The sequence below is a fragment of the Schistocerca gregaria genome, chromosome 1, assembly GCF_023897955.1.
Source record: "Schistocerca gregaria isolate iqSchGreg1 chromosome 1, iqSchGreg1.2, whole genome shotgun sequence".
Classification (NCBI taxonomy): domain Eukaryota; kingdom Metazoa; phylum Arthropoda; class Insecta; order Orthoptera; family Acrididae; genus Schistocerca; species Schistocerca gregaria.
Genome location: NC_064920.1, coordinates 1,066,596,672 through 1,066,619,177, shown reverse-complemented (window position 1 = coordinate 1,066,619,177; position 22,506 = coordinate 1,066,596,672). Strand labels below are relative to the sequence as shown.

Sequence of the window (22,506 nt, the reverse complement as noted above, 5' to 3'; positions counted from 1 at the left end):
TAATCTCAAATGGTGAGTGTGCATTTTGTCTGACACTTACTGAACGGTTCCAAGGATAACTGAACATATATAGGCACTTTCATCTTAGTCTTTGAAGGAAATGTGCTTCCAGAAAAAGCTTAAGTTATGGTGCACATGAAACTTAATGTCCCCACCCATGACGTGTTTAGGTGTTTCCAATGTTTACACTTTGGTCTTATGTCATCCCGCTCCACAGCAAATCCAAAATGTGGAAACTACGGATGACCACCCCACGAAGGTTGTCCTTATGAACATCATGTTTGTGTGTCAATGTAAGAATAATGTACTGAGGCAAAAAAAAGGAAAAAAAGAACTGAATGCCTGTATCCGTCAACTTGATGAACAATTCTGCAAAAGTCATTGCTTTCACTCCCTCCCACACCCCGGCCTCCCCACCAACCTCAATTTTTTCCAAACCAGATATAAAAGTGCCCTCCACTCTTGTCGTTGCCACATCATTTTCTCCAGCACTCTACCTCTTCTGTATCTACTGGTGACGGGGCTCCTTCTCAGGACTTGTCTCCCCAAAAACTTACAGATCAGAATCCTGGCATTAGCCAATGACTGAGGGAGCTGCAGCTTGTGAGTCCCAGAGCTGCTCCCTCTTCATCTGTCCACCAGACCCAAAGTAGGTAAACACTTGCAGGAATCTGGGCCACCATAAGTTGCAAATAATAGAGGAAGAAAAACAGCAAGGCTATTGAGGCGAATCTGAAATTGCCAGATCCCCCCCCCCCCCACCCCCTCCCCCCACACCCACCCCTCCCCCCAGGCCTTGGATGCTGAGCTAACATTTGTTGATGTTGTCGTGCTTGAACTGGTGACAGACAGTAGTCATAGGATGTGAGCGGCCCTCCTGCCCCCTTTACCCCTAACCAGGACACCCTCAAAATGATGATCCAATGGAACTGTAATTGATACTACTGTAACTTACCGCAATTGCAACAGCTAATTTGTCTTATCCTGCAGTCTATATTGCCCTCCAAGAAACTCGCATCACTGATGACCATTCCCCAATGTTTTGCGATTACCGAGGATGTCGGAATCATATTGGCCCCTGTAGGGCAGCTGGAGTGATTTGCAGGGTGAGTGCAAACTACTATACCCATCAACATTTCTAATAATTGTCCGTCTCTAGGAAGGGGCCGTTATTTCCCTTGAGATAATCCAACAGCTCTCGCTCCTCTTCTCCTACTTGCAGATTTCAAGGCTGTGAGGAAGTAATATTTTCTGCGGTTGGTGCTTTGTGATTCACCAGCTTTGTTCCAATATTGATCTGTGCCTCCTCCATTGCAGTACTCTCCTACCCACATCAGTTCCACTCATGGCACCTTTCCATCTATCGACCTTACGATTTCTTTTGCAGATGTTGGGGCTTTGTTACCGTGGTTGCTTCGTGATGATCTTTGTGATATTGAACACTTCTCGGTCATCTTATCACTTTCCTGTCACCGCCACAGTGGGCTCGTCCAAGAGCCAATTGCCAGTTACATACATCTGCTGTAACTTTCAATCTTGGTCTGTGAGATAGCATCAACGAGATTGTGGGCAATGTCTCCAGTGCAGTCACCCGCACTGCTGGAACTGCTTTTCCTCTTTCTGCAAACACACTCTGTGACTGGGCACTACCCTGATGGCTGGAAGACATTGCAACAGCTATTTAGGATCATTGTAAGACACTGCAATGTCTTAAGCAGTATCCTGCACAGGCTGCCTTCTATACTTTTAAACGACTTCTTGCTAAGGCCTGCTATCCTATTAAGCATGGTAAGAATGAGTGCTGGGAACACTTATGTCTCCTCTTCTGGAATTTATGCGTCTTCCTCCCCATGTGGGCCAAGTCTGTAGTCTTCTGGGCCTCCAAAGATCAACAACTGTTCCAGGTCTTGTCCTTCAGGCTGATCTTTTGTACTGATGTATCAGTTCTTACTTGAACATCTTACAGCTCAAAGACAAGTTGAAGACAACCGTCTATGTTTCACCCCTGCTAAGCTGAATTATACACTGTCCACTCACATTAAAGTGACCATCACCTACGTTTGGCATCAACGTGCACTAACTACTCAAAGATGGAAAGTGGCAACACTGGCATTGGAAGAAGATTATAAAGCACGTTTGGGGGGGGGGGGGGGGGGGGGACACGGACGTGGAAAACAGTGCAGACATTGTCGCAATGTGGAAAAAGAGTGATTTACGTGAAATTCAAAACGACATTATCATTGGCCTTTGGCCTGAGGGCAGAAGTGTTATTTATTTTTCAACAACGCATTTGACCTTATTTAGGCATCTTCAGGTTATCTTTTCAAGATGGACGCAAGAGACACAAAGATCTGCATAACGCTTTTGCGTTAACAGGAACGAGTAACAGAATTCTGTTACAGGCAGATCTTGGTGTCTCTCGCATCCATCTTGAAAAGATAACCTGAAGATGCCTAAATAAGGCGAAACACGTCATTGAAAAATAGAAAACTAAAATTGCAACCAAGACTGTTTTTAACCAATACTGTTAAGCACTGTTTTGCTGTATGCCACATAGAGATTGGAGGAATTTCTACAGCTAAGTTTGAAAACTGTTTATGTTCTGCTGTGGTAAAAGTGAACTGTGCATGGCAAAATAGCACTATCCAAAACTGATGCCGAAGCAACTGTGGTGCACTACAAATGATAGTTGAAGGGGTGAATGTCAGCTGCGGATACGTGTACAGGTGAATGGGTGTGAAACTGTTGAGCAACGGACTGCCCACATGAACCAAGGGCCTGCCAACTGTGTCTTCTCAACGACCATTCAGTGAATGTTGTTGCATAAGGACACTGCACTAGACATCTGGTTCATGCACACAAGCTGACTGTTGTTCACTGAAAATTAAGGCTGGAATTTGCACGCTAACACTGCATCTAGATGTCCACTGAGTGGCGACAGGTAGCCTTTTCAAATGAATCACATTTTATGCTCCACCGGACAGGTGGGCATTGGTGTTTACTATGTAAAATGCCTGAAAGCAACGGGTACAGGCCAGAGCATGGAATGTTATGGTTTGGGGAATGTTTTCGTGGCATTCCCTGGGTGTTTACATCATTCTGGAAGGCACAGTGGATCAACACAGGTATGCATGTATCCTGGGGACCATGTCTACCGACACATGCAGTTTGTTTTCTCCTCGAATGACGGTACATGCCAACAGGACAGTGCAACATGTCACCCACCTCCCAATGTATGTGTGTAGTTTGAGGGGCACCAGGATGAATTTACCGTACTCCACTGGCCATCAAATCCAGTCGAGAATCTGTGGGACCACCTTGATCAGGTCTTTTCACCGTGGATCCTCAATCAAGAAACCTAGTGCAGCTGGCTGTGGCACTGGAGTTGGCATGGCTGCACAACCCTGTCGGGACCTTTCAGAACATGATTGACTCTCTTCTTGCACATCTCGCAGTGGTCTGCAGTGCAAAAGTTGGTTATTGAGGCTTCTGACAGGTGGTCACATTAATGTGATTGGGTAGTGTATAATGAACCTTTCACTGACTGGGAACTGCTTTAGGCTCTTGCCTCATTTCACAATGTGGCCCCAGGCACTGATTCTGTCCAGTCAGATGATCAAACATCTGAACATTACTCAAAGGCTACATCTGCCCTGAGACTTCAGCTGTATTTGGCTTGAAGCTGCATTCACTTCACAAAAGTGAGATAATATCATTGTCCCAATCCAGCCATGTAAAAACACATCATCTGTTGTCAGCGATTGACCGATTAACCTCACCAACATGCTCTGCAAACTGCTTGAAAGGATCATTGCCCATGGGTTATGCTGGGTTTTTTAATCACAGGGTGTTTTGTCCCCCTATCATTGTGGTTTCTGGGAGGGATGATCCACAATCAACCCTATGGTTAGGTTGAAAATGGCAAACTGACAGACTTCCTAAATGCCAATACCTATCAGTCTTTCTTGACTTACATAAGGCATTCGACACTGCTTGGCACCCTCACATTGTACTTACTATCCATGACTGGGGCTTTTGTGGCTCTCTGCTGCTTTTTATTCATGGTTTTTATCCCACTGGTTGTCCCAGTTAGGGTTGGTTCTTCGCTCAGCTCTCCACAGGACCATATCGCTATCAATGGGCTAAGGATGACCATTGAATGCCGGCTCCAAGCATCATCCGAAGGGCCTCAACTTGGGCCCTTTTCTATGGTTTCAATTTTCTCCAGGAAAAATGTGGATCATGCATTTCTGCCATTGTACCTCGCTCCATCCTGACCCAGAACTCTACTTGAGTTTGCATTGCTTGGACGTTGTTGTGCAGTCCCATTTTTTGGGCCTCCTCTCTAATAAAAAGCTGGCTCTGCTGCCTGTATTTGTCAACTAAAGACTGACTGCATGCGGAAGCGTAGTGTTCTTTGCTTCCTTTCTGACACCCCTTGTGGTACTGATCATGTTACTATTCTCCATATTTCTAGTCTAATCCTGACTGGCCTATGGTTGCCACGTTTGTGATTTGGCAACAACTTCAGCTTCCAAATTGCTGATCCCAGGCAATCATCATGCTGTTTGACTGGTCACTGGACCCTTCTGGACTATTCTCATAGACAGTCTTCTTGCTGAAGTGGGAAACTTCTCTCTTCAGCTCTGACGGTATCAGCTCTTGCTCTCTTGGCAGTCACCATTCAATCTCATCATGCAACTTTTCACATTCTTTTTAATATGAAGGGCATGAAGCTGCTGATTTGTGCCCTCTGTTGGGATTACCAGCCTTTAATTAGGACTGGTATGTTCCATGGTCCTAATGTTCCACCCTCCAGCTCCCCACCCTGCACCCCCCCCCCCCCGACTTTCCAGCATCTGTTCCTTTCAGTTCTCCAAGAATAGGTGCTACTGTCGTTTACACTGACAACTCTAAAACCATGGATAGTACAGGATATGTTTACATCTCCTGCTAGACACGAACAAAATTTGTTGTTGGGAACGTGTAGTGTTCTTACATCAGAGCTGCACTACAATTGATTAAACAAGCCTTCTTTGACAGAGTTATAATTTAAGATGACTCAATGAGGAGTCTCCAGATCAATGATCACTGTGACTCTTATCAGCCTGAGATAACTGCTATTCATTACCTTCTCTCTGAGCTTAGTCCTACTGTCTGCTCAGTTATCTCTCTCTAGGTCCCAGGTAATGTGAGTATCCCAGAAAATGAACTGAACTGGCTAACCATTTGGCAAGAGAAGCAATTATTCCCCCCATATTCACTTTGATGATCCCAAGCATGAATTTGAGGGTTCAAATAAGGCCTCTGCTCACTTGCAGATGGAACAACATGTGGTAGCGTACTGACCCCTCTAATAAGCACTACACTATCAAGAAGACTACTGGTGCATGGCACTCCTCCTGTTCTTCATGGAAGGAATCTACTATCCTATGTTGCGTCTGCATCAGTCATACCACAGTAAATCATAGTTTTATTTTATGTAAAGAGCCACTGTGACGTTGTGATCATGGATCCTTACTGACAGTAGCCCGTGTTCTGTAGGAATGCCACCTTCTCCTAGCCCTCAATACCAAGCATGAACTTCTGAATTATTTGCCTCTACTGTTTCACAGACAATTGAAATGATTCTTCATTTGCTCTGTGGAAATGGTGGGGTAGTTACAGTTAGGCATCTCTTGCTGCATAGTAGGTGTGTGGGACTCTTGACTCTACCTCCTTTGTCAGCTGCCTCTTTCATCTGTATTTTACTCTGCTTTAATTGCTTTTAGATGCAGTATGTCTCATTTTTGGCCACACCCTGATTTCTGTTGTAGGTTTAAGAATGATGAATGGTATTGTTTTCTTGACTAAGTGACTTGTTTTCCCAGCATATCTCATTTGTCACTTCATTTGTTATAGGTCGTACAACTGAACTGTCATGTTCTCAGTTCATTCCTTCATTTGTTCATTCATTCGAGCATAATATTCTGTAAACTGCATGTGAAAAAGTAGGACATCCAGGTTTATTTCCTGGTCTGGCACAAATATTCATTAGTCACAACGCATTCATTACATTGGAGTTCAACATTTCTGAGGATTACTTTGCTATCATTTCATGTCAGTTAGTTACATGTGCCACTGATTGTCGAATGACTCCTTCATTGGAATTATGTGGAATGAGTCAGTTTACAGGATATGTACACATGATTAGTGTTAACATTAATGAACACTTACCATTTTATTCCTATTCATGCAACTAAACTTAAATATTAGTTCTCCCTGTGCCTTTTTTACTGGCTGCTAATTTTTTAAGTAGAAATTTGTCAGTGGTATAGAAGATGTCCAGGAGAAATGATTTTAAATTAGATTTAAAACTTGCTTTGCTGCCTGTCAGACATTTTATATTATTGGGCAAATGATCAAAATTTTTATTTCTGCATATTGAACTCCTCTTTGAGCCACTGACAGCTTTAACAATGGGTAATAAAGGTAATTTTCCCCTCTGGCATTGTAGGTATGTACATCAATGTCCTTCTCAAATTGTGACAGATTATTTATTATGAATTTCTTAGAAAGCGCGAATTTTAATAGCACAGCTAAAATACCTAGCTCCTTTAAGAGGTACGTACTTGACTTTCTTGGATGAACACATATTATTCTTATTGCTTGCTTTTGTGCAATCAGTACTTTTTTTCTAAGTGATGAGTTACCCAAGAAAATTATTCTGTATGAATTATTGAGTGGAAATGTGCAAAATTTATCAGAAGGTTGATAATATTTGTTCAAGATAAGCAAAGTGCAAAAGTAGCTGGACGTAGCTGTTGTTATAGCATCTTTGTTGATTTTGTCTACATTACCTCTATTCATTTCATGCCGGTGAAGTTAATCCAATTAACATGGGAAAAATTATAGATGCTATTATTTTTGCTCATTGACTTGCATAGTAAACTTGGCTTACATAAAATGTAGTGCTGTGTATAACTACTATGGCTTTAGTTAAGAATTTTCTCCAGGTGTATATTATGGACTGCTGAAGAAGAGGGACTGATAGGAGCACAAGCTTATGTTAAAGCCCACAAAAATGAGACTAGAAACTTAGATTATGTGATGGAATCAGATGAAGGCACATTTCTACCAATGGGACTTTCGTTTTCTGGTTCTGAAAAAGCTGGATGCATTCTTCAAGAAGTACTTAAGTAAGTGTCTCTTACTGTACGTTGGAATAGAATGTAGGTTATGCATGTTTTAATTGAGTTTCTGTCTTGTGTTACTAACAAACATTATACATGGTTGAAAGAATAAGCTGGTACCCAACTTGTTTGGGGAAAAGATAGAACATGAAACAAATGTTAGGTTGTCAAATTCCAGTGCTTCTTTGGAGTAGGAAGTTTGAAGTCAGAAGCAGAGATGTTTGCAATTTGAACCTGGCTCATACACCATAGTGGCCCTTGTCTTGAGGGAGGATATACTCAGACCAGGGGATGTGCTCTGAGGATGAGGGTCAGATCTCAATGATCTCCGTGTGCATTACTTCTGCTGTTATTTTCCTGTTGCTGTCCCTGCTCCTTTTCTCAAACTGCTTTTGCCCAGCTGAAGTATGATTCTTCAGATGTAGTGTTGCAGCACATGGCAAAAAGAACTGGCTGACCTTGAACTACTGCTGTGTTACCTTTATATATATTGCCATCTTTGCAAAACATAAAATAAAAATAGTGTTCCACAACATGTAAATATTTGTTCACAGTTAATGGAAGGAGTAAAGGTAATCTATTACCATGTAGCTGAGGCTTTTAGCAGCTAACAATCACATAAATGTGATAGAGACCTGCAATGAAACTATCACTCTATAGCAGAGTGTGTGACATTTTGAAATTTTTTGCATGATAAGCCATGTGGCAGAATATGACTTGAGCCCGGAACCTCACCTTTTGTGGACAATGCTCTCACTGTTTCAGCTATCTAGGCACGATTTGGGACCCATTCTCAGTGTTTCAATTTTGTCAGTACTTGCCTCCTGGTTTGCAATATCAAATGAAACTCTTCAGTGGGACTAGCACTTCAGCAAGCAAGGATGCTAATACCCTGTACGTAATACTTGGATAAGCACCGCAGCACCAGGCCACTGGCGTGCTACAGTTTGAATATTTTGCCAATGGCATTTGTGCGGGTATGCCACCAGAGGCTGCCTGTGTTGGGCCACAGTACTTGTGCCTCCCGCAAAGCCGTCTACCGGAGCCCTCCTCTTTATAAACACAATGCAGCAGGCACTCACCCTCGTATTGTGTTCTCACTTATTGACAGGAACTGCTTGTATCATTATCTGAATTGTTTCTATGTTTATGTCTATGTTCTCAACTATGGTTTGTTTGTATGTGGAAGAAGAAAAAACGTATGTTCATTGTGGCCATTTTTGTGCCTTACAGTACGACACAATCGGCAATGAGTGTGGTGTTCACTCATGTGTGCTCAGTCTCTTTGGTTGTTCCTTCAGTTCTTCTATTCACAGAGGCAGTGCTTTGATCTCTCCTCAAGCAGCAGAAGGCTCTAACGGTTGCTAACACGAACTTGTCGGTCCCATTGATATACAGGTTTCCACACTGTCTGTGTACTGCCACCTTTTCCCCCTTACATTGATTTGGCCAAGGACTGGGAAGCTTAAAAGAAATGGCTTTTCCTTTCTTAAATTTCGCCTTGCATCTAACAGTTGTTTCGCCATCCCTACTCCAGCAACCTGCATTGCTTTTGTTCAATGAAGTATGTAAGTTGTCCACTTATCACCATAAATGCATGCATGTCATTGCAGCTTATGTAGATTCTAACGTCATAAACAGTCCACCATTCCTACTGGGTCCAGACATCTGAACTCCATGGTTACAGTTGGAAATATCGGATTGTTACTGATGCTCATCTTGATTCCTACACTGTTTCTGTGGTCCATGATGAAATCGCAGTTGGCTCCTGACAAGGAGGTGCATCAGTGCCTGCTATAGTGCAAGAATCCCTCTTTGGCTGAAGCGTTAAATATTGTTCAGTCTTTTGAGACATCTCAAGCTGCTGGTGATCAGATTGAGGCTTGGTGCATCAGCATGGTAGTGCCTGTTCTGGGTCATCAGGCGTTGGTCATTTCTCAGTGGGAGGATGATGTGGCAGCCATACAAAAATGGCTTCCAGGCCATACTGGACTGCAGCATTCAAAGCAGTAGGCATGACAACCACAGCAACAGCAGTGCTCTGCACTCACATCTTGACCATACTGGTTTGAGCAATCTGGCTGGGCTACGTGCCCTAAGCACTGAGCGACTTGCAACAACTGTAGAACCAAAGGATGTAAAGCATCCATGTGTCATTCCCAGCCCCCTGCTGCAGATATGGATGTGGATGTTAATTGTGTATCTCCAGTGCTTACATATCATAATAAACTGTTTATTGAGATGCTAGTGATGGACAAAGTGCTCAGCCCCAAGTGGACATGAGTGCAGACGCGACTTTACTGAACTCGAAAACTTAGGTGGATTCGGGATCTTTGGCATTGTCTCCAGTTACTTGATGTTTAGTGAGTTACAACAAGCAGCATATACCAATTTAGTGGCAATTTACAGCTCCCACCAGTGGTTCGTTCCTTGACTTTTTAGTAGTGGATGATGCTGGTACTGCAAATTTGTTCGGTCTGGATGCTTTTGTTTATCCATTTCGGAAACAGTGCACATAGTTTCCAACTAGGTCCCTTACGAGCAGTTGGATTCTATTTGCTCTGAGTTCTCATCTCTTTTCTTGGGTGGGTTTGATTGTGGCACTAATATTACGGCCCACATTATCCAGAAACCTATTGTGTGGCTGCACTTTTTCTGTGCATGCCCTATTCCGGTGGCATTGTGTGATTAAGTGAAATCATAACTGGATAGGTTGATGTTGTCGGGGCTCTTAAAGCCTAATACATCGAGTAAGTGGTGTAACTGCCCCCGCCCCCCTCCGCCCCACTGCCTCTACCCCCAGATCTTTGTGATTGTTAAAAAACCAACTGGTCAGCTTCGCTTCTGTGAAACTTTAAAGTTTCAGTTAATGCTCAATCTATCATTGACACCTTCCCTTTGCCCCCTCTGAATGAGTTACTTGATAAGCTCGCCAGGGACCTTTTTTCGCCAAAACTGATTTATTTGAAGCCCATTTACATGTTTCACTGGATGAGGATTCTAAACAGCTCTTTGTGATTAACACATCCTTTACCTTCTACCAATATGAGTGCCTCCATTCCATGTGGCTAGTGCCCATGTGACTTTACAGTATATTTTGGAATAGTTGACATGTTCATACTGGGGTGCATCAACTATCTTGATGACATTATCATGATGGGTGCATCCACAGAAGAGCATTTGCATAACTTACAAACGTTGTTCATGGTCTTAAATACTGCAGGGTTGAAATGCACACTTTTTCGACCATCCATTGTGTATCTGGGGTTTGAGATTTCTCAGGATGGTTTTAAGCAATTACATCACCTTGTGACTGCTGCCACAGCTGTGGCACACGTTACAAATGTTGAAGAAATCTAAGTATTTTTAGGTAATATTACTTACTATCATAAACTTACTCTGGGTGTGACTGCGTTGGCCGATTCCCTCCACAAGACTGTTTCTTTTCAGTGGACACTGGCCTGTGAGCTCACATCTATGCTCTTGAAATCTAAATTACATTCTCCTCGTTGTTTGGCTGCTTTTCATCCTAGCCATCTGTATTTGGCAACTAAAAGTAGCTTTGTTGATGATATCAACTTCAATATTCAAAAGAAAATTCCTGATGAAGAGAGAATACCCAAATTGATCGATACAATGCTAAAAATTGAAGAAACTGTGAACTTCTCTACAGAATTTCTAAACTCTTTGCAAGTACCGGGAAAGCCATTACACTGACTTCTACTTAAAATTAGGTCTCTGATTATATTACTCAGAAATCTCAACTCACCAAAACTGTCTAATGGAACAAGGATGATCATCAAACAGCCATCGAATAACATCATCGAAGCCAAGCTTGTAACTGGAAAGTGCAAAGGACACATACTATTTATCCCCAGATAACCACTGATCTCTACTCAGCTGCCATTACAATTTAAAAGACTGCAATTTCCAATCAAATTAGCCTACCATTTTGACAATTAACGAAGCACAAGGACAGACTTGAAAATATTGTGGCGTCAACCTCAAAGACTCCTGTTTCTCTCAGTCAACTATACTTAGCTTTGTGTTGAAAAAAAAATTCAAAAAATTTGTACGTATATACTACGGATAACAAAATGAAAATGTTGTTTATATGCAAGTATTGTAAACAGTTAGAATATGTTTTCAATCATTTTTTTACCTCTTATACTTTACAGTTTATTCTTTTATTCCAACTATCACACAATCTCATATCAACTCCCTTAGTGAAGCTGGTACCCCAGCCAATTATATGTGATATTGAAAACCAAATTTGTTGACCCTGGAAGAAGTTAAATAGAACATGTTCAACTGGGACCGTGCACTTTGAAGCATGAAGTGAGTTAGATGTTTAGTAATATAGACCATTTTTAACTGTTGATACATCCTGCCCTTTCCAGTCCTCACTTACTACAGCAAAGAATGCTTATTATACCAATATTATTGACAGCAACAAATGCTTGAGGTTCTTGTTCTGTTTGGTGATGCCTTGAGTTGTACTGTCTGTGATGTTTGGGATCCATAGTTTTCTGTTACAGAGGAAACCAGTCATATTACTAATTTTTCAGATGGTGATCATAGCACAAATATAAAAATCTATGAACTTTATAATTACAAGAAAACATAATATGTGGGCATTTCTTACCTTGAAGGGGCAAAATTCCATGGCTGCTAGACATATTTAGACATACATAAAAGTAGAAGAAACCATGATAGCTTTTGGATTGTTAGTTCCTCCTATGGGGAACGTACAAGGATAGTTTGCGTAACATTAGAAACAAGCGCCAAGTCAGTCAGACTCTTTCCTTCCTGAGGATGGACTTAACAGTTCTGAAAGCTAGGATAGTTTTACTGTCACGTGTGTCTTCTCAGCAATACTTCGATTCTTGTTTCTTGAAGGTACTGGCCAGATGTTAAAAGTCCTTGTAATTTTACAGTTTATTCAAATGAGATTTTCATTTGATACAGGAAAACAATAAACTGAGCATTATATTGCTACATTAACAGACACCAAAATTACGATATTGCAGTGCCAGTGTTATTCTGATGACGGTGCAGTGCGGCAACCACAGCCATTACTAAACACATCAGATGAATTCGCAATTGTGAATAATGACTGGAATCAGCTGTAGAATGGAGTGACGACAATAAAAACTTGTGCCAGATGGGGACTTGAACCCGTGTTTCCTGCATATCAGAAGCGGTCGCCTTACCATTTAGCTATCTGTGCATCACGGTCAGACCCAAACTTCCATATGTTGACCTCAGAATTTTCCTTTTTTAAAAAGGGAAAAAGGGGAGGAGGAGGGGAGAGAGAGAGAGAGAGAGAGAGAGAGAGAGAGAGAGAGAGAGAGAGAGAGAGAGAGAGAGAACGAGGAGGCTCAGTGATTAAGACACTGGACTCACATTTGGTATGAGTAAGGTGGTCATCCAGATTTAGATTTGTGGTAGTGCTCATTCATTGTTTAATGCAAATTACAGGATGGTTAAAAAAAGAAATAGCCATATTGCTGACTTCCCTTGCCATCCTTCTCCAACCCAAATCATGTTCCTCTTCCCAGGACATCATAGTCAGTGGAATGTCAGATACTAATCTTATTGATACTGATTTTTTGCTATCTGATTTGACGAGAAGTTAATGCACTGATGAGGTGGGAAATGTCACAGTGTACCCGTATAAGATATTTATGTGTATAATTGTGTTTTAAATTCCTGCTGCGAAGAAGACACCGGCCCTAAAAACCTAAAAAATCTGTACTTCCTATGTACATTCAACAGGGGGAAATAAAAACCTGGGCCACTGTAGACACACACACACACACGCACACACACACACACACACACACACACACACACACACACACACTTTACCAACCCCCCCCCCCCCCCCCCCTCCCTCTTAAGATCACATATCTTAAGTCTTATGCAACTTGAAATGATAACTTTGCACATTTTGAGATGAAGATTAAAGCCGCAAAATTACCTTTCATGAGCATATGGTCTCGTGTGTTGAAGGAGATTATTATTCCGTCTATTTATGTAGAAGAGTGGATTGATAATCTGAAGATACAGAGTTCAATGTTGTATGTTTCCTTTTTTTTAATCTTTTGTATGAGTTAACTAAAAAGAAAAAGACTGCAAAATGACTGACTTTACAGTTCCGTTATTAAAATGCTTGTGTAGGATCCAGTGCAAATGTTGATGCTGTGAAATGGAGTCTGACAAAAACATCTGTGGCAAAAAAGTTTACAATTTCTTCATGGGGTTCATAATATGGAGAGAAGCCTTCCGAAGTAAGAGTGATTTCAGGTGTGCCGCAGGGGAGTGTCATGGGACCGTTGCTATTCACAATATACATAAATGACCTGGTGAATGACATTGGAAGTTCACTGAGGCTTTTTGTAGATGATGCTGTGGTGTATCGAGAGGTTGTAACAATAGAAAATTGTACTGAAATGCAGGAGGATCTGCAGCGAATTGACGCATGGTGCAGGGAATGTCAATTGAATCTCAATGTAGACAAGTATAATGTACTGCGAATACATAGAAAGAAAGATCCTTTATCATTTAGCTACAATATAGCAGGTCAGCAACTGGAAGCAGTTAATTCCATAAATTATCTGGGAGCAGGCATTAGGAGTGATTTAAAATGGAATGATCATATAAAGTTGATCGTCGGTAAAGCAGATGCCAGACTGAGATTCATTGGAAGAATCCTAAGGAAATGCAATCCGAAAACAAAGGAAATAGGTTACAGTACACTTGTTCGCCCACTGCTTGAATACTGCTCAGCAGTGTGGGATCCGTAGGGTTGATAGAAGAGCTAGAGAAGATCCAACGGAGAGCAGCGCGCTTCGTTACAGGATCATTTAGTAATCGCGAAAGCGTTACGGAGATGGTAGATAAACTCCAGTGGAAGACTCTGCAGGAGAGACGCTCAGTAGCTCGGTACGGGCTTTTGTTAAAGTTTTGAGAACATACCTTCACTGAAGAGTCAAGCAGTATATTGCTCCCTCCTATGTATATCTCACGAAGAGACCATGAGGATAAAATCAGAGAGATTAGAGCCCACACAGAATCATACCGACAATCCTTCTTTCCACGAACAATACGAGACTGGAATAGAAGGGAGAACTGATAGAGGTACTCAGGGTACCCTCCGCCACACACCGTCAGGTGGCTTGCGGAGTATGGATGTAGATGTAGCTGTAGATATTATTCAGGCTTTGAGCCTGCACGATTTATATCTTGATGGGAATTCTGCATCACAGTAAATATCGCGTGGATGTGTCTGGGGCTATTTACAAATGAATTGACAACATATTCACTGCTCATGGAAGAAAAAACCAGAAGGGGAAGATGAAGGAGAAGATGAGGTGAGATGCAATCATGTGGTCAGCCTTTATGACAACAGTAGTATGGGACACAGAGCTGTGGAAGAAGTCTTGACAGACCTTTTAAAAGTAGTGTGACACTAATTGCTGGTAACAAACATAACAGATAAACATAGGCGAAGAAAACTAGCACATCACTGAATGACATTGCTCATGCCGTGGATTAATTTCGAACCGTTGATGTATGGTTAACTGTAATATGCTTGTGGTGCTGACAGATTGTAACTGAGGTGTTCTCAAATGGGTTTATGATTTATGTCAGACATATCATGTTGATCTGACATTGATTTATATTTCTTGTTGAGCTGATGATGTCGAAGGTGTCAACCACATGGACTGTCCTCCAATGTGAGCCTAGCTGTGCTGATAAGGTGACATGCTGTCCACGCAAGCCACCTATCTGGCACATTTATGAGTTTTGGTATCTTTTATCCACTAGCCAGCAATTAAGTGGGAATATTGCTAGACTTGAGCTCTGGACCCAATAAATGCAAGATATTTAGAGGTGGGTCCACACAGAGCACGCCGCGCTGTGCAAAACGGCTCTGCGTGCTCAGTGTGGACGGCGAACCGTGCTGCGCCGCGTTGTGCCGCGCCGCGCAGTTTTCCGGCTGTTGTCGGTCCATCAAAGGAAATGGCGAGTTTGCGCGTGCTCAGTTCAGACGGGGCTTCGCTCGCTCCATCTTCAGACCATGTGCGCGCTCCAACTGGAACACAGTTGGCACCTCAGAGCGGCGTGGCGGGGTGCGGAAGGTGCACTCCTCTCTGCTACAGCTGTGCGCAGGATGCAGCAGCGCGGCGCAGCACGGCACGGTGTGGGGCGCTCAGTGTGGACCCGCCTTAGGACCAACGACAATAGCATGACATTCGTTACATATATGTCTGCAGCAGATATTTCCAGTACATATGATTTCTGTTTCCTTTTGTTTAAGGGATTCAACGTTAGACACACATGTGTTACAGTGGTTCATATTCTCAAGACTTGCATTCGACTATTAGGCCAAACAGTCATTCACTGTATTTACTGTAGCCATTATTACTCACTGAGTATGTGAAAAAGACAACACAACCACTGCCTGAAAATCATCATGCCTTGGACCAAAATCAAATCTGCTACCATTGTCATACCACATTTGTTCCATGTGTTCCATCTGCTAAAGGAGGTCAGCCAGACTTCTTCTTTTTATTTGGTATATGCATTTTAAAGACTTTGGTCCTGGATACATGTCTGCTATTGACACTGACTTCTGGCATTTAGCAACTTTACATTATGACTATCAGTTATTTGTTCAAATTCAAGCAAGTGTCTTAACACCTAGGTCTAAAATGATTATTCAGGGACACACGTAGACGAGCACATATGCAAGACAAAATTGTCCATATCATGGATTTGAATGGACAAGTTGCATTTCAAGTACAGAAGGACAAAGGAACTAAAAATAATTTCCTTGTGCCTGGACATGGATGTTTATCAGCAGTTTCCAACTTCTGAAGCTGAGTGCAGACAGCTGTCCAGCAGTGACTGGGTGGTCGCCAATTTTGTAGTTCAAGATAGAGATGTGGAAAATTGTATGTAGAAGCAGCTTTTGTTGTTAACTGAAAGCAGCACTTCATGAAAATAACTAGTGGTCAAAAGGAGAATGAGATCTGATATGCTTGATTTCGTGTGACTCTTGGATCTTTCGTGCTTTGAACATTGGTATTCAGAATTTTTCGTTGCTCACATTTTTTATGACATTGTACTGTTTTAGCTGGGAGTTAAGTAGAGACAGTGAAATGGACACCTGTATAATGTATGTTTCCAGTTCTGTGGTAGTAATTTGGAAAATTAATGTGTGCATGTTATTACAGAGTTGATAGTAATATGAAGGTGGTAATTTCTTTTACCTCTGTTTGATGGGTGAGGGTGAAGTTGGGAAACGCAAGTGTTGGGAGTTATTCCAGGTAGCTGATAAATTTTTCTTGTAACAGCGTAATTGCCTTACATAGACTTGTGGCTCACTGGGTGAGCATTGATGTTTGTCATAGGACTAGAAGATGCAAAGGTAGGAAATGTCTGTTACATGTTTGTTTGTCACTTAAGGGTAAATCAGCTAATAGGTGAAATGAACTTCCTGTGGGGCTTGAATGTTTAATCTGTTCCATTCTCATATCATTTAAAATTTTTGCTTTAACATTTTTCAACTTCTTAATGGCTCTCTCAAGTTCTTCCACGGCAATTCCAACTAGGGTACTGCTAGTCTCTCTATCTACTTGTCATTCTCTTATGTTAAATTTATGCAGCCAATATTTACTCAGTTAAGCGAGAGCCAATAAGCAATTGTATGAGGAGACAGATTGATTGTATCCGGTACGTGTCTTGAATGTAGTATTCCACCTCTGCGGTAGCCTTGAAAAACAAAACTTCTGATTACAAATCAACACCAGTAGCTCCCATTGTCAAGTCCAGTGCTTGTGCACTAAATAACTACACTTGCCTTCAGGGGTTGAATACTGATGATGAAACTCAACACGCTCACATAGAAACAGATCTTATTCTTGTTGTCTTTCAATACCCGAAATGACTTTGGTCAGTCGCTAAGAATCCCAAATGTCATTTTTTTATAAAATGATATACTACTGAAAAAAATCTGCATCCATTTGGCTGCTAGAACCTCACTTCTGTCCGCAATGAGGGACAAAACTGATTTGTCAATTCCACAAGTTCCTAGCAGCCCCTGCAATATTTTTAAGATTTATGCTTTTTGATAGGTGGCACTGTTTGTTTGGCAGCTATCACAGGTGGCAGCTACTACAGTAATGTCTCGTATTTCTGCACTTACTCACAACATAACTTCTGAAGTCGAAAACTGCTGATGAACATCCATGCCCAGGCACAGGAAAATAACATGTAATTCTTTCAGCCCTTCCATACCCAAAATTTTGCTTGTCTAATCTCCACAATCTCAAGTAGCTGTCTGGAGAAACTGACATGCTGTTAATGAGTGAAGACACTGCAGACACCAGGTAAAGCTTGGTTTTAATTGATCAGCAGCCTCTGCTTTAGGTGCAACTAAAAATTATTACATTCATCCATCATGGGTGAACCCAGTGTTCTAAGTCAGGATATTGCCATTCACATAATATTGTCAGTATTTAAAAAAATAAAATGAAATGAAATAAAAAGGATTGAATGAATGAAGACTACGTGCTGTGTGTGTGTGTGTGTGTGTGTGTGTGTGTGTGTGTGTGTGTGTGTGTGAGAGAGAGAGAGAGAGAGAAGGGAAGGAGGTTGGGGGGGGGGGGGGGGTAGATGTGGGAAATAAAGTATTGAAAAGTGAGAAAAGTAATCTTGTAGAAAAGTATGTCACCCTTCCTTAGTTCCTTTTATCATAAGCAAGAGAAAAAGGGATAAGTGAAGGATGTTCTCAGAACGAAGAATGGGTAATAAAACTGGGGATTAAAAAAGGAACTGTTACATAAGTATTGGGAGAAATGAAGGAGGGGAAAAGTAAAAGGGGAATGATGCAGAGGGGATTATACAAGTCAAAGTGTAATTTCAATGATAACAATATGAGAGAAGGAAAGTTGGCACTCATCATATAGCGGAGATGCTGAGTTGCGTGCGATAGGCACAATGAAAAGAGTCACACAATCATAGCTTTCGGCCATTAAGGCCTTTGTCAGCAGTGGACAGCTCTCTGAGATTGCAGACGTGTGTGCAAGTTGCACTTGCATGAGTGTGTGTCTGCGTGTGTGTATGTGTGTCTACTGCTGACAAAGGCCTTAATGGCCGAAAGCTGTGATTGTGTGAATCTCTTTATTGTGCATATCGCGACTCAGCATCTCCGCTATATGGTGAGTAGCAACTTTCCTTCTCTCATATTGTTACATTCCATCCTGGATTTTCCATTGTTTGATTCAATGATAACAGCTAGATTTGTTTATTAATTTTGTGGGGATGGAGTGACATACAAGTGAGATGAGAGTGCAAGAGAAAGAGAGAAATAGAAAGAGACTTGGGAGGTGAATATATATTAGAAGAAATCTTTTACATGTTTTTGAGAGGATGCAAGGAGTAGAAATAGAGGAAAAATAACAAAAGATAGCTGTAGAAAAATCCCTCTTAATTTATTACTTTTTTCAAGAATGTAGGCAGGGAGCAAATAAAAGAGAAATGTCATATTTAAAAAAAATGTGTTTAAAAGGAACTTATTTCAATTAAAAATGTAATTTAAAGAACTAATTGATACAGTTTTATCTGATTCGATACATTTCTGTAGCTAAGTCAACTTCCACTGGTTCTGACTGACAGACTTTAATTTGAGAAAATAAAGCTCTTGTATCTTGTCCAGAATCCCCCCTTCTAACTTCAGTCATGCATCTTGGCATGGAGTCTATGAGGCATCAGATATAATTGCCAAAAGAGGCAACTTTGTCGCAGCCTTCAAGAATGCAGTCCCAAAGTGCATCAGCTGTAGCTGGTTGGTATCGTGGCCAGATATCTGACAGTGACTCTTCTACCTGAGTCCAAATGTTTCCCATTTTATCAGCAGCTTGGGGCGACCAGTCCATGATGGACAGTTGCTGCCAAACAAATGTGGACCTAAGAACAGAAGAATGACCTTCCTGTAATGTGAATTCTCTTTCACTGTATAGCATTAACGCTGAAGACAGCATCACATTTTTCACTATATGAGTGTATTGCATGTTGTCAAATTTCCCTCAATTCTATGAAGTACCCCTGCTCCTCTCGCAGGAATGCAGCCTGTTGGAGGAAACCTACAGCTTCCCACTTCTTTGCTAGATATTCTTGTCCCACACAGTCAGTAAACCTTTGTTGGGTTGTCATTGCATATGGAAAACATCTCACCTGTGAAACTTATGTTTTCCCACCTCCTATTCAGATGGAGCTCTGTGAATACCACCCAGTATAAAACATTTTCCTCACTGAGTTCCCATTTCGCAGCAAATCTTTATGTGAGGTGTACAACTTCCCCCAGCCTTCAGTGAAGTGTGTCACTGATACTAAGGAATTTGGTCTCCCATCGAAACAAGATCTGTGTACTCAGGGAGTGTGTTCAGTCTCTTCCTGCCTGAGCGAGGAACTCTGTTGGCAGTTCCTCATTCAATATAATATCTCCACCATCTCTTTGCAGTAGTAGGTTAACTAGGGAAGGACAGGAACAGAGGAATCAGTCAGAATCATACTGTTTTTTTTTTTTTTATTATTACCGCTTATCCAGATTTCAGCTACAGATAGCCATCTTTAGTACATTTGACTTGAGTTACCATCCAACAAACTCAAGCAGTACATGTTGGCATATGACTTTACTGGCGTATAGGCAGAAAAACTGCTTATACACTAGTAATCATGTGGTGATACACTGCTGTGAGTTTGTTGGAAGGAATATATATATATATATATATATATATATATATATATATATATATATATATATATATATATAGAAAGAAACTTCCACATGGGAAAAATATATTAAAAACAAAGATTCCAAGACTTACCAAGCGGGAAAGTGCCGGCAGACAGGCACATGAACAAAACACACAAACACACACACAGAATTACTAGCTTTCGCAACCGATGGTTGCTTCTTCAGGAAGGAGAGGGAAAGACGAAAGGATGTGGGTTTTAAGGGAGAGGGTAAGGAGTCATTCCAATCCCGGGAGCGGAAAGACTTCCATTAGGGGGAAAAAAAGGACAGGTGTACACTCGCGCACACACACACACATATCCATCCGCACATACACAGACACAAGCAGACATATTTAAAGGCAAAGAGTAAGGGCAGAGATGTCAGTCGAGGCGGAAGTACAGAGGCAAAGAAGTTGTTGAAAGACAGGTGAGGTATGAGCGGCGGCAACTTGAAATTAGCGGAGGTTGAGGTCTGGCGGATATCGAGAGGAGAGGATATACTGAAGGGCGAGTTCCCATCTCCGGAGTTCGGATAGGTTGGTGTTGGTGGGAAGTATCCAGATAACTCAGACGGTGTAACACTGTGCCAAGATGTGCTGGCCGTGCATCAAGGCATGTTTAGCCACAGGGTAACACTTTTTCGACTTTTTTCACACCTTTATCTCTCCCTATATAAATCTCTATTTACTTTCACTTTAACCTCATATTACCCTTTCCACCTATTAATACCATGTCAACCTCACAACATCCCTACAACGACCCCATTAAATTTTATTTACATTCCCTCCGCAAACATGCCTTCAGCCTAGCCAGATTACGCTCCCATATTTTATTTACTCAGGCTTGTCTGACATTTGGCATTACTCCCAAAGGCCTCACACTTAAAGTTCCCATCTCTGGCTGCAATCCTTCTTTCCATCAGTCCTTATACCAGTTCCAAACAGCACAATCCATAGCCCTCACCCGCCTAATCCTTCACCTATACATCGACGCGGCCAATGAACACACCCGTCAACTCCTATCCCAAATCAAAGTCCTCAATCTTTCCTCTCCCACATCCACACCGGCTGTACATAGCATCCTCCTACAGGCCAACCGCAAACTAGAACAACATGCCAGCCTCCACCTCAAAAAACTATCCAATCTCCTGGTTTCCCACCCCCGGAAAGGCAACTCACTCACCCTCTACAACCTTTCCAACAAACCTCAACCTCCTCTCATTGCACACAGACCCAGTCTCTCCCATCTACTCAATCTCCCACTTCCAGCTCCACTCCCCCCAACACCTCAAAATTCTAGTCAATACAATCTGGAACCACAACACCCCAATTCAGTAGTTAACCTTTCCTCCAAACCCCTCTCCCAATCCGAAACCTCTGTCCTATCCAAAGGCCTCACCTTCAGCCCCACTCCCAGGTTCAACCAAACTGCCCTTGTCAAAGATTTACTGTCCTACACTCGTAGTCTCTGCTGGAAATATCACTTTGCCACGAAGAAAAACAATCCTGATCCCACTCCTAATGATCCAACTCCCCAAGACACTATCCAAATTGAACCCTGCCTGCAACAGTTCCGTCCTCCATCACAGCGAGACCCACCTCCTCTTCCTCAAAATCACCCTCTCCAAACCTTCCAGGAATTTCTCACTTCCAGCCTTGCCTCTCAATCTTTCTTGAAAAACCTTAATCCCACTCCCAACATCACCACAGCCGAAGCCCAGGCTATCCGTGATCTGAAAGCTGACCGATCCATCATCATTCTTCCGGCTGACAAGGGTTCCATGACCGTGGTACTTGATCGTCGGGAGTATGTGGCTGAGGGACTGCGTCAGCTTTCAGACAACTCTACATACAAAGTTTGCCAAGGTAATCCCATTCCTGATGTCCAGGCGGAGCTTCAAGGAATCCTCAGAACCTTAGACCCCCTACAAAACCTTTCACCTGACTCCATCAAACTCCTCACCCCACCGACACCTCGCACTCCTACCTTCTACCTACTTCCTAAAATTCACAAACCCAAACATCCTGGCCGCCCCATTGTAGCTGGTTACCAAGCCCCCACAGAACATATCTCTGCCTACGTAGATCAACACCTTCAACCCATTACATGCAGTCTCCCATCCTTCATCAAAGACACCAACCACTTTCTCGAACGCCTGGAATCCGTACCCAGTCTGTTACCCCCGGAAACCATCCTTGTAACCATTGATGCCACTTCCCTATACACGAATATCCCGCACGTCCAGGGCCTCGCTGCAATGGAACACTTCCTTTCACGCCGATCACCTGCCACCCTACCTAAAACCTCTTTCCTCGTCACCTTAGCCAGCTTCATCCTGACCCACAACTTCTTCACTTTTGAAGGCCAGACATACCAACAATTAAAGGGAACAGCCATGGGGTACCAGGATGGCCCCCTCGTATGCCAACCTATTTATGGGCCGCTTAGAGGAAGCCTTCTTGGTTACCCAAGCCTGCCAACCCAAAGTTCGGTACAGATTTATTGATGACATCTTCATGATCTG

The 22,506-nt window shown here is 42.2% G+C and overlaps 1 protein-coding gene across 4 annotated transcripts in view; it reads left to right on the top strand.

The window, feature by feature from the left end:
- Positions 1–22,506, top strand: part of LOC126281384 (carboxypeptidase Q-like) — an 83,656-nt gene that overhangs the window by 30,251 nt on the left and 30,899 nt on the right. For all 4 annotated transcript variants that reach the window (XM_049980337.1, XM_049980330.1, XM_049980312.1 and 1 more), the window contains exon 5: positions 6,996–7,178. In XM_049980337.1, coding sequence (XP_049836294.1) covers positions 6,996–7,178 — 183 coding nt within the window. The remainder of the gene's footprint in view (positions 1–6,995; positions 7,179–22,506) is intronic.